The 16,851-nt window shown below is 43.4% G+C and overlaps 2 protein-coding genes across 3 annotated transcripts in view; both read left to right on the forward strand.

Annotated features, from left to right (window-relative positions):
• Positions 1-8,748, forward strand: part of itsn2a (intersectin 2a) — a 32,324-nt gene extending 23,576 nt beyond the window's left edge. For both annotated transcript variants that reach the window (XM_030110220.1, XM_030110221.1), the window contains 18 exons: positions 94-326; positions 424-464; positions 595-761; positions 992-1,025; positions 1,128-1,249; positions 2,545-2,641; positions 2,812-3,003; positions 5,423-5,544; positions 5,636-5,742; positions 6,171-6,354; positions 6,441-6,539; positions 6,639-6,806; positions 7,017-7,229; positions 7,309-7,430; positions 7,523-7,605; positions 7,685-7,768; positions 7,842-8,015; positions 8,177-8,748. In XM_030110220.1, coding sequence (XP_029966080.1) covers positions 94-326; positions 424-464; positions 595-761; positions 992-1,025; positions 1,128-1,249; positions 2,545-2,641; positions 2,812-3,003; positions 5,423-5,544; positions 5,636-5,742; positions 6,171-6,354; positions 6,441-6,539; positions 6,639-6,806; positions 7,017-7,229; positions 7,309-7,430; positions 7,523-7,605; positions 7,685-7,768; positions 7,842-8,015; positions 8,177-8,328 — 2,394 coding nt within the window. In that variant the 3' untranslated portion in view covers positions 8,329-8,748. The remainder of the gene's footprint in view (positions 1-93; positions 327-423; positions 465-594; positions 762-991; positions 1,026-1,127; positions 1,250-2,544; positions 2,642-2,811; positions 3,004-5,422; positions 5,545-5,635; positions 5,743-6,170; positions 6,355-6,440; positions 6,540-6,638; positions 6,807-7,016; positions 7,230-7,308; positions 7,431-7,522; positions 7,606-7,684; positions 7,769-7,841; positions 8,016-8,176) is intronic.
• Positions 8,749-14,573: 5,825 nt separating this feature from the next.
• On the forward strand, positions 14,574-16,593 carry LOC115401863 (uncharacterized protein C1orf115 homolog). The gene is made up of 2 exons (XM_030110226.1): positions 14,574-14,945; positions 15,770-16,593. Exons 1-2 carry the CDS (start codon positions 14,646-14,648, stop codon positions 15,905-15,907), a joined length of 438 nt encoding a protein of 145 aa, XP_029966086.1. The 5' UTR covers positions 14,574-14,645; the 3' UTR covers positions 15,908-16,593.
• Positions 16,594-16,851: the final 258 nt, after the last annotated feature.

Raw genomic sequence — 16,851 nt, forward strand, 5'->3', positions numbered from 1 at the left:
TGTTTGTCAATCTAGGTTCACTTGGAGATTATTTGTTTTCATTCAGCTTACTCCGCAGCTGAAAATTCCAAAATATTTTTTCTCACTCCTTAGTCAGCTGGTCCCCTTCTGGCTCGGGCTCTATCTTCGTGGTCCCCCACTTCTGAAAATCACCTCACCCTCTCCCCCGGCGCCGGCGATGCCGTCACCGCACTGCTGAGCTTCTCGCAAGGTGACGCCATCCAGGTGCTGCAGCAGCGGGAGGACTGGTGGCTGGGACAGCTCAACGGCACGCAGGGATGGTTTCCCCGGAGCTACGTCGCCCTGGAGACGGCCGGAAATACAGAGTACGGAGACGCACGTGAGAAGAGACACGCGTCGATCTGCCGGCAGGCCGCACTCTCTTTGTCATTCTTAATTCACTGTCTGTTGTTCTCACTGTAGCGTGGACGCGCCTGACACCACCGACTCTTTGCAGCTAGAGGGTGAGTATTGATTATATACAGGATGAAAAAACATCCATCAGTGTTCAGCCAGCCGTCAAGAAAAACCGCTGGAGTCCTGCATTAAACCCCGCTCTCTCTGCTTTTTTTTTTTTTTTCTTTCCCTGTTCAGAGTATGTGGCCTTATACACATATGAGAGCCCGGAGGTGGGGGACCTGACGTTCGTGGAGGGGGACGTCGTCATGGTGACAGAGAGAGAAGGGGAGTGGTGGCGAGGATGCATCGGGGACCAGACAGGGGTGTTCCCCTCCAACTACGTCCGGCCTGTTGAGCCAGAGGTACAGCAGATGAGAGCTTTCATCCCTGTCCTGCTTAAATGTGGAAGAATTATGAAGCTCACACCTCATTATATAAACTATTATTATGTACTATTTCAACGCAATTAATGATCCTTTTTATTTTACAGTCAAAGCAGCTTTAACGTTATATCTGTAGTCCTGAATTTATATTTAAATTATGCATTTATATATTATACTCAGTTCTTAACTAGGTGTATTTACAAATGCAGGCAGCAAGACTTGGAGCTCTAACAAAGAAGCCTGGTGAGAATAATAACACACACACACACACACACATTATGCCAGTTTTCTCTTGGCATTTACCTGTTCTGAATCCATTGTTGGTTATTTGTGTTTGGTCGACAGAGATCGCCCAGGCTGTCTCCACCACCGCAGCCCCAACGACGCATCAGCTGCGTCTGTCTCCAGGGCAACTGATCAAAGTCCTGGCCAAGAACTCCTCCGGATGGTGGCTCGGGGAACTGCAGGTGTGTTTCAAAAGCCTGCAGGACTGTATAGTGGTGTTTTTTTTTTTCTTTTTTAAGTGAAAAAGGCAACCAAAGAAAGGAAACTGTCTAAAATATTACATTTCAGCCAGTTACTTTAGTTCTTCATGTGTATGCGAAGTCCAGACGATCCCTCGGAGCGCTATGTCAGCACAATCGATTCAAACCCATTTCCCTAAATCCGTCTCCCATTCACAGAGCAAAGCATTTAAATATGTTGATTCTTGATGATATTTCTGAGCCACATTTATGCCTCTGTGTGAATAAAGCTTAGAAAATGTTAACTTGGTGCACTGAATTGCATGGCAGCACAACTGTATTGCAGAATGACTGGAATTGACTGTCAAGAAAATGATTTATCATTTATTTAGGTGTTTTATAAAGGAATAATAATGCCATTTCAGTTAGTACAGAAAGTTTTCAACAGCAATAATACAAATAAAGAACATTGCCTTTTCTGTAGTGAGGAGTGTCAGATTTGCAGCTCACATCATGTAAACATTAATTATTTAAGAAAAGAAACTGTTATTCCTAATAATCAGATGGGGCTGTGAAAGCTCGTGAAATTACATTAGCATCCCATTCGAAATGAGTGAACATGCACACAGCAGGCAAAAAATTAAGAGAAACATTTATCATCGTCATTTTTCTGAGTGTATTATTCCATCTTTGTGCTGGGATAAAACAAGAATGTCGCCTGTACTGAAGAACTCAAGTGTGGAATATAAGTGATGGATAAATTCAGCATAAAATGTTCATTTTCCTATTTAAATCCATCATTGAAGATACTTTCACATGTGCCGAGTGGTTACATCACATCAGCACAGAGCAGTAAGCGGTGAACACGTGCTTCCAGCGGTATTACCGATGCTGTCTGTACGGCCATTCATCTACAGCAGAGAGAGGTCAGCCTGCTCTGTGTGTTTATGCTGAGGCTGCAGTGGTAATTCTGGTTTCAGCCTTAAATGGGCTCCAGAATAAGACGGCGCATTCAGCTGATCAGCCAGTGGGTCACTGCACAAACAAGACAGTCAGACCAGCTGTGTGCAGCCATCGAGCAGATAGAAACACTCAACACTCACCGTAGATTCATGAATAAAGTGAATGTAAATTACCAGTGAAGAGCCATCGCGCCTCTGTATAAATTACTGGTTGCCTCGCTGGGATTCTACGCATGCTGGCCAGCAAAATTGATTAATCAGTTAATCACTTGATTTAGAATTCAGAGGCGAACCAGAGGGAGATTGATGGACTCGCTGGCTCTTGTGTCCCACCAGGCTCGGGGTAAGAAGCGCCAGAGAGGCTGGTTTCATTCCGCCAACGTCAAGCTGCTCGGTCCGTCCTGCAGCAAGTCGTCTCCGTCTCCTCTGCCAGGTGAAGACTGACACACTCTGATCCCCACAGCCTGTTTCCACTCAATGACCAGTCATTATGTTGTGGATTATTTACATTTTCTTCATTAGAAGCTGTAGCCCTGATTCTCCATGATAAAGAATGCACATACTGTATGAATGGAAACGAATACATGAATGTATCTGTTACAGTATGCCAAGTCATCGCCATGTACAACTACACCGCTGCCAATCAGGACGAGCTGAGCTTCAGCAAGGGTCAGCTCATCACCATCCTGGACAAGACGAACCCTGACTGGTGGAAAGGAGAGGCCGGCGGGGTGACGGGCCTGCTGCCCACCAACTATGTCAAGATGACAACAGATTCCGACCCCAGCCAGCAATGTGAGTCAACTTTACTCCGTTTTTCACATCTCGATTCTCAGGTTAGAATTATTTTCACAGCACTTTGTGAACCTAAAACCTTATTTAAAAAAAAAAAAAAGTTTAATTTGATTCCAGGTTATATATATTTCATTCTATATTTCAATAGCTTTAGTTGGGCATTTTGCAAATGTCGAAAAACAAAGTGGGTTCCTTTCATCAACCCACTGGTCACACATGGGCTCTGCTACCTTATGTTACACACAGAAAATATACAACAACTCCACAGATTATTAAATTATAAAAGCATGGCAATTTTTTTTTCTCTTGGTTGGGGAATTGAGTCGGAGCCTTAAAAAGAGGCTTCTTTGGATAAAATTGTCATTATAAGTTCTTTTATAAGTTCTGAAATCACTCTCAAGAACATCATGAATCAACTGGATGCCAAAACTTTTTTCCCTTAAAACACAGTTTTGGGAAAACAAACTGTAAATCTTTGGCAATGAACTCTTTTGGATGCACAGTGATGTAATGGTTAACTGTGGTAGTGTAATTTGGATAAAGCAGAAAAGAAGAAGGATGGATGGATGGATGGATGGATGGATGGATGGATGGATGGATGAGGCCCACGTTTAAAAAGGTTACTCTGATGCTTTTTTCCAATCCTACTGGGGATTCAATGCAGTTGTGTGTGCTAGACACATGATTTTTCTCATTTATATTCACATCTCCTTCACACACAGTCTGCAATGTAATGATTTTTTTTCCCTCCTTTAACTACTAGATGTAGCAGATATCTGTTAACACCCGTGAAAAACCCCGGACATTTCATTAGGATGTTCGCATTACTGCTGCAGGCACAAAACACAGAATTTTTAACTTTAATGAACATGTCCCGAGTTACATACACCACGGTGCACACGTTTCATTACAGACGTCAGATGTAAGAAAGTACCATCCTGCTCCAGCTGATGAGATTAGTAATAACATTTGCATTCCCAGAAATGCATTATTAATGCACCTGCATGTCAGACTCCAGCATTAATATTAAAACTATATTAACTGTCTCTTCATCTCTCCCTCATCGTCACTCATCTCCCCCGCCCTCCTCCCATCCCCTCCACTTCATCTGTTTTCTGTTTTTTGTCTTCTTCCTCCTGTAGGACAGTAATCCTGGCTTTCCTCTCTCCCGTCCTTCCTCTTCTTCCTCCTGTCCATCTCCGTCTCTCCCCTCCGCTTCCGTCTGAGCGAATCTGAATTCCCCTGTCCTGACAGGAAGCCCCACCGCCAGCGAGAACAGCCCACCTCTACATTTTCCGCCTCTCCCGTTTAGGACTCTGGGGTTCTCCACTCTTCTTATTTTCCTTTCTCGACACTCCTGTCTGAATATACTCCTTTTCTCTTGGTTCGTTTTCCCCTCGCTCTCCCCTCTCTCCTGGTTTCCCCTCGATGTTTATTTACCTCTAACTAAACAGCAAACGGAGAGAGGCAGCGGCAGCTAGACTTGACTATTAGAAGCTTTTGTCCCTCTTACACAAAAGCATGGGAAGTGTAGTTTTGCTAAAGATAAAATAACCTGTAAATCATCGACGTTTGGTTACAAGGTATAGGACATATTATATTAGCAGCATCGGGCTGAGGTCATCTAGTTTTCTAATTTAAAGCTTTGAACTAGTATATTGAAGAGTATTTTAACAGGGTCACTCATTCTTGCACTAACAACATTAAACCTTGCTGAAACGGACCAATGTGAAGACACACTGTTGTTAAACTCACCAGTAACCTTGACTGCTGCTTGCTAATGCATTGCTTGAATTAAAAAAAGAAACTAACTAGTTGTGATTTTATTACCCGATTCTTATATGCACTCTGCCGTTTATTAATGCTTCCAAGTATTTACAACCGAGAAACTCATCCTGTATTCAACTGTGATCACCAGCAGGAAAAAAAAAAAAAGAAAGACATGCGCACATTAGTATAACGACAAACCAAGGGTATTTAGAGAAAAACACCAAAACTGCTACATTTGCATCCAACCTTTGCCAAGTTTGAACCTCAAAGACTTGAACTCGCAGCTGAGTCTTCCACTGCTGTCCCACTCGAGCTTTAGCTACTATATTCATTTACACCTATGCAATCATTTGGGGTGTGTGCTCCTCCATGGAAGGTGCTTTTATTTGTTTGTTTCACTGAGTATTCTTGGTAGCAGCGTTAGCGATAGCATTGCCTGGTCTGTTCCGTTCATGTACCGCAACTACGATGTGCCTCACTATGTGCATTACCTGTAAATAAAACATCACGGAAGTTATAATAATAAAGGGAAGTTTTAAGACACTCACATGTGCGGGTGGTCTTGATGGACGTGTCTGCCGTGCCGCTCGTGATGGGGTGTGTGTGTGTGTCGGCGTGTGCGTGCGTGTACTGGGATGCTGCGCTGCAGGGTGTGCCGACCTGATGACCCTGGACTCGATGACCCCCCAGGAGAGGAAGAGACAGGGTTACATTCACGAGCTCATCCAGACGGAGGAGAACTATGTGGAGGATCTGGAGCTGGTCCTGGAGGTACAGAACACACACCGACACACACACACAGGTTTGATAAGGACCAACTCTTCAGTGGCGTTTGTCTTCACCAGTTTCTTTTGCCTCTCAGGTCTTCTACAAGCCCATGGCCGAGTCGGGCCGTCTGACAGAAGCAGAGATGGCGGTGATTTTCGTGAACTGGAGGGAGCTCATTATGTGTAACACCAGACTGCTCAAGTAGGTCACTGATCCTGAACCCTCGTCTGCCTCCTGCTCCGCTGTGATGAACTTCTTTTTCTGAATTATGCACGTCAGAATTGAGATACAAATTGGCAAATGTGTCCGAAAAAAGTTGACCATTAAATCAGAACACACTCTATAAATACATAACTCCAGAACTGACAGTAGATTCAAGTCTTTTGTTATTTTTCTGACTCGGGGGGGTTGAACTACTGCCCTCTTGACCTCTGCAGGCCCTTTTGTCTCCAAAGCATCTTAACTGCCTGAGTGAGACAAAACGGTGACTCGGCACTTTTACCTCCTCAGAAATGCACAGCTGCAGACAGAGACTTTTGTGACGCTGATGTTTTCTACCTGATGTGACGTTTACATGTGGATGTGCAGCAAAATTCAGCTTCACGTTTTTCGTCATCTGCATGCTCCAGGGCGCTGCGGGTCCGGAAGAAGACAGGAGGAGAGAACATGCCGGTTCAGCTGATCGGAGATCTGCTGGCGTCGGAGCTGGCACACATGCAGCCGTACAGCCGCTTCTGCTCTTGCCAGCTCAACGCTGCAGCCCTGCTGCAGAGCAAAACCCACAGTCAGCCCGACTTTAAGGACTTTCTGAAGGTAGATGTGGTGTATTTTCCTGGCAGCTGAGCGTCGGACGCACGGTTCAGCCAGATGGGATAAGATATGTCTGTCTTTTTGAGCAGAAGATCGCCACTAACTACCGCTGTAAAGGAATGCCGCTGTCCAGCTTCCTCCTCAAACCCATGCAGAGAATCACACGCTACCCACTCCTCATTAAAAATGTACGAAGAAAAAAAACAAAACAATTACAATATATGAATCAAAAACATATTTCTGATTTCTACTGTGTGATTCCTTATCTCTGTGTTGGGTGTGGTCAGATCTTGGAGCACACCCCGGATAACCACGCTGACCGCGTCGCTCTGCTCGAGGCTCTGGATCGAGCCGAGGAGCTGTGCTCTCAAGTCAATGAAGGCGTCAGAGAGAAGGAGAACTCAGACCGGCTTGAATGGATCCAGAGTCACGTCCAGTGCGAGGGGCCGATTGAGGTAAACTTATCCCTGCATCGTTCTGCTTCACGATTTGATACAAAATGCACAACGGTAAACAACAATCCACTGTTTCATGTTTAAAAAATGAGTTACAAAATGCATCACCTCCGACATTACCACCCATGCTGGTGATTCACTGCATCACCGGCTGTGCTTTCTGACGTCCCTCCTCAGGTTTTCTTACATTTCTCGGCATCTTTCTCGCAGCACTTGGTCTTCAACTCGTTGACCAACTGCCTCGGGCCTCGCAAGCTGCTTCACAGCGGCCGGCTGTCCAAGACAAAGAGCAGCAGAGAGCTGTGGGCTTTCCTTTTCAATGACTTCCTCCTCCTGACGCACAGCGCTAAGCCCTTCTTGTCCTCGGGATCGGACAAGTTATTCAGCCCAAAAACAAGCATACAGCTCAAAATGTACAAAACGGTGAGTTGCGGGTGGATCGCTCATACAACCAGTCATTAACTCATTCACATTAATAATCCCTCGTTTATTTGTGCTACAGCCGCTGTTTTTGAATGAAGTTTTGGTGAAGATGCCAGCGGATCCGTCCAGCGATGAACCGCTCTTCCACGTCTCGCACATCGATCGCGTTTACACGCTCAAGACTGAGACCTTAAATGAGAGGTATGCATCCGGAAGTACCCTGTCCTCTAATGTTACTACCAGCCGATCGTTTTGTGTGTAACGTCGCTGACGTGCTTCCACCGTTCCGGCAGGACGGCGTGGGTCCAGAAAATCAAAGCGGCGTCGGAGCATTTTATAGAGACGGAGAAGAAAAAAAGAGAGAAGGCCTACCAAGGTGAGCACACAGTCGCTTCTTATTGCTCAGTTGTTTCACCAGACAAAGTGTGCGTCTCACTGCTTTGTGTGCGTCTCAGCGCGCTCTCTGAAGACCAGTGGAATCGGACGGCTGCTCGTAACTGTCACCGAAGCTCAGGAGCTCAAAGCCTGCAAACCCAACGGTGAGGGCCTACATATTTATTTGAAAAAAACAAAACAAAAACATACTGAATTAACAGCGCCATCTGTGTGTAGGAAAGAGTAATCCATACTGCGAGCTGACGATGGGGGCTCAATGTTACACCTCCCGGCCCATCAGCGACACTCTGAATCCCAAGTGGAACTTCAACTGCCAGTTTTTCATTAAAGACCTGTACCAGGACGTCCTGTGCATCACTGTGTTCGAGAAGGATCAGTTCTCACCAGACGGTCAGTGGATGGGAAGGGATCGGTCCAATCACACACTGTATTATTCAGACATATTAAAAACAAACTGAACAGATTCAGTTCATGTCTTTGTTCCAAAAATATTTGAATAAGACAGCTTAGCACCAGCAGCCTCTCTGTGACCGACATCTCCCTCTCTCCAGACTTCCTGGGTCGCACGGAGGTTCCTGTGGCGACGATAAAGAATGAGATGGAGAGCAAAGGGGCAGCCAATCGCCGCCTCCTCCTGCATGAAGTCCCGACTGGAGAAGTTTCCGTCAAACTGGACCTCCAGCTGTACGAGCCGGCCAAGTGAGGAGTGAACAGTTCGGTCGCACGTCACATTATATCACTGCAACAAGCAGTTACACACTACCTGAAGTGCCTGTTCATGTTGTCACGAATTAGTCTGGAGTTTATTGGCTATGTTTAACTGTAGTGGTACAATAAAAAGTTCTCAATTGTTCTTATTCACAATCTTGGAATTGTGCCTTATTATTATTTCCACATTTAGACTTTTATCTCAATCGAAATTTGTGAAATTCAGACTTTCCATGACTTGTTTTACCTGTAATGGACAACACCATGACTACAAACACACACACTGCCTCACACGCTGTTATTTTCTGTCATCTGTTGCACACTACTGTACGACGTTCGCCCTGTGGTGGAGAATAATCCGGTTTGATGTTAAATCCTGAAATCCTCACATGAATAAATTGTAAATACTGTCGGATTTATTTTTGTGTCGTCTCTCAGTTTTGCAAAGTCATTTTGTCTTCCAAAACACCATGTTTACCAGAACTATCTGTGGATGGAAACAAAGGTAGACACACACAGAGGACATGCAGACTTTATTTGGATGTGGACGATAAGGAAAGTAGTCGTAAACTTGCTGCTTGCTGGTGAAAACCACAAGCGAAGCAGCGATCGCATCTCCCATCCGGTGTGGCGAATGCACTGATGTGTAGTGGGACGGTGCTGGGCCTGGAATAGACACACGCAGAACTAATGCTTCATGTAGGGTCCAGTAGTGTTATGGAAAAAGAAACTCGGTCATTTCTTTACCTGCTCGACTTGATTCGTTCAGACTCATCTCTCACTGGAATTTTTCTGGGTGCAAGATCTAAACGACTCGACGCCGTCTGGGGAAGTTTCCCAAGTCGAGATTCATAAGGAGTGTTACTTTGAGGTAGCGCTTCTGTTTTTCTGGAAATCTGATTCCATCCTACAAAAGAAGGGATCAAGCAAACAAATAGGGGTCAAACTACAACAGGGAATCGTTTAGGAACAAGGAATGTGCAGATATCAGGCAAAGCCATGCAGCTTCACTTAACCTGTGACAGAAAGTTAAATATCATGTCACAACTGTACATCAAACCACAAAATCTCGCTGTACCTGCTTCATAAGAGGAGGAGGTCGTCTTCTCCTTCAGCCTGCCCTGTAAATGAGGATGAAAAAGATCTTTTAAGCTGATTGTTGAGTTGAGTTTGGAGAGGAACGATTGAAATCACTGACACACACCTTGTTGATACTGTGAAATATTACAAGTGTTTTATACATATAGTGGGAAAACATTCACTTTTTGATGTGGATCTTTGATGTTGACCAGAAAAAAGGTTTGTATTCCTTTAGATCCAATGAATCAAGAGATACAAAACCTTTTTTCTTTTTTCAAAAAAAAAACTTTCTTTGCCAAAACATGTCGCTCGTGTTTTCTTTGGACAGATCTGAAGTTGAATTTCTGACGATCCCGGCCTGGTTAAATAACGACGGTCTAAATCCTCACCTTGGTGCTGCAGGAATGCAGGTAGTGGCTGCATACACTTCGGCGCCTCTTGACCACTGCTGGACAGCAGCTTGACACGCGCGCCTCGATCTTCCTCTGGAGGGGGAACCACACGTTCTCCGTCCATCTCTTGTGAAGCAGCTCCTTCCTCCTCAACTCTGACAGATCCCACTGGCTCAGGAAACAGTTCAGCTCCTACTCAGTTTTAAATGCGGGAAAGAGGAAATGATTCAACTGTATCGACTGCATTTCATAGTAAGGAGGACAACGTTTTGAAAAACAGTATTGTGATCATTTTTTCCTGCCTTTATGAGCCCATTTTCTTTATCCAGCAGTGGTTGGATTATATCTTGAGTCTGCTGATGTTCGGTCTCCATCTGTGCCTTAAAGATGACATTTAGAGTGAAAAACAAAACACCAAGAGTGTTGTGTGTCAGGGGTGTGTGTCGGTGCAGTACCTGAAGCTGTCTGAAGGAGGGGGAAGACAGACAGCTCTGCTTGGAGCACTGCTTTGGCCCACATGGTGAACACTCACTGCTTTTCCCTCCTCTGACACCTCGACAAGCGTTCCTCGTCCTCGCCGTTGGCTGAGATTGGCTCCGTTTGCTCTCGGGGGTATCTCTCACATCTGACACATAGTCCTGAAACACAAAATGTATTCATCATGTGGATGCATCCCAGAGCAAGGAGAGGCAAGACGTAAGGAAAGACACTTGAGTGAAAACCAACAGGAATGCAAACTTGTACAAGCAACTTGGAACCTTTTGAGGCCGTTTCTGATCTTTCAGTCAACATTTATTAACTATCTGGACTAATGAACTGCATGCAACACTACAAACAATGTATCATTTTTGGTACAGTGCAGTGAAACTGTTGTTACAATTATTTATTTAATCAGTCTGTAAATTCCTAAAGGACGTAGACAGAGTTTGCATTTAGATCAGGCACGATCCTGCAGGCCAAGAGTCAGGCACGACGAGCAGTGACAGGTCACGTCACGACCTGGAAACACGAGCTGCTCGGTTACGCAAATAGACACGGTAGAACTATGTCACCGCGGGTTCTTTACACAACCTTTCAGCTTTGGCAAAATGTGCTGAGATTGAGCCCTTCCTATTTTCATGACTTGCAGTTATCAGAAATATCACCAGCAGGTCATTGTGGGTCAGAATTCTACGCTGCTTCAGTCATTTGAACACAACCCGAACCTGTTGTTCTTTATCCGTTGTTCTCATTCAAGTGACGATGACAGTGGCTACCGTATCCGTCCGTCAGTAACCTGAAACATTTCCATTCATCTGTACTTAGACTCTGAGATTCCAGCGCCGCTCATACACAATGTGGCAGCAGTGGGGAAAATGGGGCGGTCATGCGTTCACATAAGCACCTTATCTACTATCCAGCTCTCTGGGACAGCAGGCCAGAGTGTGCACACACAGTCTCCCTGACATTAACGGCAGCTGATAAATTATTAGTTGGTAAGAGACTGCAGTCTCACTCTTCTTGTAAAAGGAGGAAGAGCACTGAGTGAGTGTGCCTCCAAGAAAAGAAAGCTGTGCTGGTGGAAAGGTTACCTGCACACCAACCGCACAGATTAATCAAGTGCAGCTGGAAAACTGGAAAAAATATTCACTGTATTCATATATTTCACTGTATTTTGCACCAGAGGTTGTCATTCATATGGTCTTAATGTTGAGATTGAAGTTATTTTGTGCTTTGTTACCTCTACTTTTAACAGGCTGGCAGAGAAAGGTGTGTGGACTGTGATCACGCCATCAGGGTTACTTTTCTTCGGCTGGCTCATCCCTACAACCAGAGAAAACATCGTTTGCAATCAGTATTGTAAAGCGTATGAATTACTGGACACCAAAAAAAAAAAAAAAAAACGTGACTGCAGACCTGCAAAGATTTAAAATTTAGATGTTCTTCATTCACCCTAGATGCTAAAGGTAAAACTACAAAACCAGGACTACCATCTGTTTGGAAAAATGTGTTTTAAAGTAATACATCAGTAACTGAATCTTATGGATTTATTAACAGATGGAATTACTGTTGTTTCTGTTGTTGAAGAAGAAAAGAGTTGTGAAGCTGCTGTCTCTCTGCCCCACTCCTCAATAGTGTTTAAAGACTATATAAAACCTTTGATAACTTCAGCCCATAAGAAATGTCAACATGTCTGGGAGCTCATCTCAGCTGTTTTGTGTCTGTTTCTACTGTTTGATATTAGTTCATCTTTATGCTTTAGTAATAGGGGTGAATTCAACTGCATGACTGCTGAAAACAGCCTCCTGTCTGCAAAAAAAAAAAAAAAAAATGCAATGACTGATTCACTAAAACAGATCAAAATACCTTCCGATCATCAACCTGACTTTCAATCAAATAAATCGAGCTGGATTTAATGAGCAAGTGCAACATTTCTCTCCAACTAAGGACTTTGAAAGCAGAGACCACTGGAGTGGTTCTTACCTGCGTTACTTTGACATCGCGGTAAGTTGAAGAAGAAACAAAGTGAATATTTTCTCTGGTTCCGCCCGGAACTCCAGCTACACGTGCAACATCGTGGCTGATTAGGTGAGCCCCCCCACCAGAGAGGCGAGGAAAGGTAGGAGCTGCAGCAGCGCGAGACGCGGGACTCCTCCGGTTGTCACGAGAGGGCTTTCCGTTACCATGACAACGGCACGCGGGCGAGGACGCACGGGCGCGTGTCTCTTGTTTTCAGGTATAAAAATTACAATAGACAGGCACTCTCTTTACACATATTCACTTGAAATTCACGTTTAAACAAATTCACGTGATAAAAATATCAATAATAAAATAATAGACATGGTGTGTGGACCATGAAGCTGGTTTCTGGAGGTTGGAGTCAATATTGGCGCAGTGCAACCAGTAGATCGCGTCCATCACTCAAAAGTGTCACACATATTGTCTTTGACACTTCAAGTGTTTTTGGATGGATGGATGCAAAGTGCCAAAATTGCATGCAGTCAGTAGTGGAAACAAGTTAGAGCTTATTTAAAACCGGGACAGCCTGAGATGTTTCCATTTCTTCCATTAGAACTGGGTGAAAAGGAAGATTTCTACTGAAATGCTGCAGAAAGTGGCTCCCATCCAGCTCTCCAGACAGTGTTTTACTCAGCCCACAAAGCATGGGGTAACCACTATAACAACTTCTGTGTTTGGTGGTGTATCTAGAGGTTAGACCACCCAGATGAGATTTATTAAAGCAGCTTATTGTATATTTACTTAGTAAATGATCTATGGTGATTAAAACACTCATTTAAGACTAAAAAAAATAGCATGCAAAGAAATGAAGAATAGAAAGAGGAACAGTGGAAAAAGTCCTCACATGCTTTACTTGAACACAACTAGTTATCCAGGTTAAAACGTAACGTAATAACTTCTTTACCTTAGCAAAATTTACCAAAATTAATAATGTGCAGGTTCTGAAGTCCATTAATCAAGTATGCGACGAAGGTAAAAATTGCTTTGCCTTCATAAGAAAGAGTTTTTTTTGTTTTTTTTTTTAAATAAACCTTTACTTTGTCATATGGAAACAGGATCCCTCTGCAGAGCATCTTAAGCACAAAGCAAAAGATTATCGGCTTCCTTCTCTGGAGGAAATCACCAGGTGATGTCTGCAAAGGTGACCTGCCATCCATAAAAACTTAAGTTCTTTAATTATAAATAGGCAAACCTAATTCTTAGATATTCTTGTTAAATGTTGTATCTTTTAACAGTGAATTGAATAGTTATTTGTTGCCAATTTATCTAATAAATTAAATGGAAACATGTAAATTATAAGCAATAGAAGGTAACACATAAAAACTCATTATTGTATAAATAATCATGAGTGCATTCTTAAGATATAATGCATTTTTGAAATTGTATGTGATGGGAATTTTATCACATTTATCCATTTGAGCCTGTGTTTTTCCATTAAACTTAAAGGTGCTGTAGGCAGGATTCGGCATCTCCGCCATCTTGCTTAGGGTTACCTAAGCAAGATGGCGATTTGAAACCCAGCACAGCCAATCCTGTCCTGTTTTCTCTGACATCACGCCCTTACGCAAGTTAAGCCCCTCCCACAAGAACGTGCGACGAACGCCCCTCGACCAATCACGGTTAGAGCCTCATGGGCTCTTCTGATTGGTCAAAGATACCTGGAGCTATCGAGATTCCTTTTCAGCTCAGAACAGAGACAGATGGAAACGCTGCGCCCTCGCGGTAGTGCAATTATGCTACACTCCTAAAGGATTATCAATAGGTACTCTAACATTTAATCCAAAGAAAACACAGAAAAATTAGCATTGACTAGCAAAATCCTGCCTACAGCACCTTTATACTTGTGTGGTTATCAGATGATCCCCTGTTTAGTCCAGGCCTTGGGGCCTTTCCACATGGAGCATGTATGTTCACTCTGTGCATTTCTATTTTTTTTTCTGCAAAAACCAGCATGTGAAGTTAATGGAAACCCTAATTTACTCATAGGTGACAATGTGGATGTGTGTGTGTGTGTGTGTGTGTGTGTGTGTGTGTGTGTGTTTGATTGTGTTTGTATTTGCCCTATAATGGAGTGGTGACTTCTCCAGGTTTTACCCTGCCTTTATAAGACAAAGAGTTCATTTTTTTGGAACAGAATCATTCCACATGATCAGATCAGTCTTGTGAGGAAGAGGGATTTGCTCCTTTAAGGGCTCTGAGCCAAATCCTCCACAACAAGGCGGACTGCTGGAATGCTCTTCCACTCATGCACAAAACCACTGTGGACATCATACCTGACCTCCTGAGGAAGCTGAGGCTTTCAGTCTGATCTCTGGAAGCTGCAGCGGCAGCAGCAGACGACATGAAGCCCAAATCTCTGCCCTCCAGGCTGTTTGACAGACAACCAGCAGCAGCATCAGGTGAGACTGTGAGTGTCAGTGCTGCGAAGTATCAGCGCCATGTGGACTGTGAGGAGCAGCTCTCCTCCGAGGACAGCCAGCCGGAGGCCGGCAGCAGCAGACACAAGGAGAAACACCTCAGGGAATTACAGCTGGCCTTTCTGCCTGAGAAGTACGAGAAACTAATAGATGATGAGGATAAAGTCAAGGCCAAAGAGGAGAAGAAGAAAAGGAAGAAAGAAAACTACAAGAAAGTCAGGAAAGTGAGTATTTATGCTGATTTTTAATCATCATCAGTTCACCAGTTTTGTGACGATCCTTGAAAGTCTTTTGAAGGTTTTTGTAAACTGTTTAGAGCATAGAATCCATTCATTACTAGATGTGCTTAAATTCATATTGTTATGGGCTTGCTCATATTGCACACACACACACACACACACACACACACACACACACACACACACACACACACACACACACACACACTTTTGTTTTTTGTTTTCATATTCAGTGTTATTGGTTTGAAAGATTACACATTAGCCACACACATAACCATCACTCTTCAATCTTAACTGTCATTTAATAAGATATTTTGCAGTGCATTATATTGTTATACTACCTATGCCTCCTTTCCTCGATTATTACAGTATCATGTATTTTATGAGAACAGATAGATAGATAGATAGATTGATAGATAGATAGAACTATCTCAGCCCATATTCATTTCACCTCTGACACTTATTTCTAAATTATGTTTAAAACATGTGACTTCCTGTAGCTGCTGCAGGCATTCAGCCCTTTCCTGCCCACAGTGGACACAGAACAATGGCGTTCAGGGGATTGTGTTTACACTGCAGACAGGTGGAGATTGACCCTTTCCCCCTGCCGTGCTGTTCTTTCAAACCACCACCAGACAACCTAAGAGTTCAGGAGATTTTACACAGGCAGCTCACAACGCAGCAGAAATATTCTGACATGAAGAAGCGACATAAGACTGTCTGAATCATTTTCAGCATGTGTTTCTTCTTTTCTGTAATTACTATATTAATAAATTTATTTAATAAAGATGAACCTTTTATCGTTGCAGAATGTCGGGAAGGCCCTCCGCGCTACTTGGAAGTGTTTCAAGCTCGGCCTGTATAGCTTTGCTCTGGCCTACTCCACTCCCATCACAGTGGCAGCTGCTTTTGCCCCTGACTTTCACCCAGGAAGAGACAGGACCTGAGCCGGGCTGTGAACACTGACCAAATACTGTTTATAATGGTCGAAATTGCGTTTTTGTATCAATCTAAGAGTTAAATCGAACGCTCACGTTTTCTGACTGTGTTGTGCAGAAATTTTTTATCTGTAAGAACAATTCAAGTGTCAGTTATGATAGAGTTATTAATCACCTTGTAAAGAAAGGGGTATTTATTATTGATTTTTTTATTTGTGCTTGTATATTCCTCCCCATATCATGAATGTAATGTTATAGTGATATTCAGTATGATTCCTCTGGGTAGGTCAAATCATAAAATCCTATATTTATTCTGTAAAACTGTTGTGTGGATTGGGCTTGTAACTGTAGTACAGGAGCCAAAATCACATGTTCTGTATCCACGTTTTGATATGAAAACACAAATGTGAGTTTTGTGACTCAGGGAATGATTTTTGTTGGTGGTGTATCTGTATGTGTGAAGAGGGAGAGTGAGAGTGTGAGAAGATTAGCCAGCAAGAGCAAAAAAGTCTAAAAACATGAAAATAGAAATTGGTGAGAAATAAGTCAGTGTTTTCAACTTAATTGTTCCTCTTGGCCAGCAGAGGGCGAGTTCTTATGTTGAGGACAGTCAGTTTCTCAAGAGGCCCCTGGGAAACCAGGAAATCAATGCTTTTTTTTTTCAGAGATGAACTGAATCTGTTACAATCATGAGATTTTTCAAGGTGATGTTTTTGCACAGTGTTGTAAAATGTTGGTTTGATGCATGTGTCCTGTTCTGTTCTTTGTTGCTGTGTATGTTTGCACCTCATCAGCTGCGCTGGGTGTCAGATATGACAGTTTTGTGATATGCATTAGTTTCCTTTCAATACATTCAAGTTTCATTTCATGGCCACCCAAATCCGATGGCTGCTGGTCTGCTAAACTTTTTCTCAGTTTTCAGCAGAAGTACAACGAAAGCACTTTGAGAATTT

Source organism: Salarias fasciatus, chromosome 15, assembly GCF_902148845.1.
Source record: "Salarias fasciatus chromosome 15, fSalaFa1.1, whole genome shotgun sequence".
NCBI classification, from domain to species: Eukaryota; Metazoa; Chordata; class Actinopteri; order Blenniiformes; family Blenniidae; genus Salarias; species Salarias fasciatus.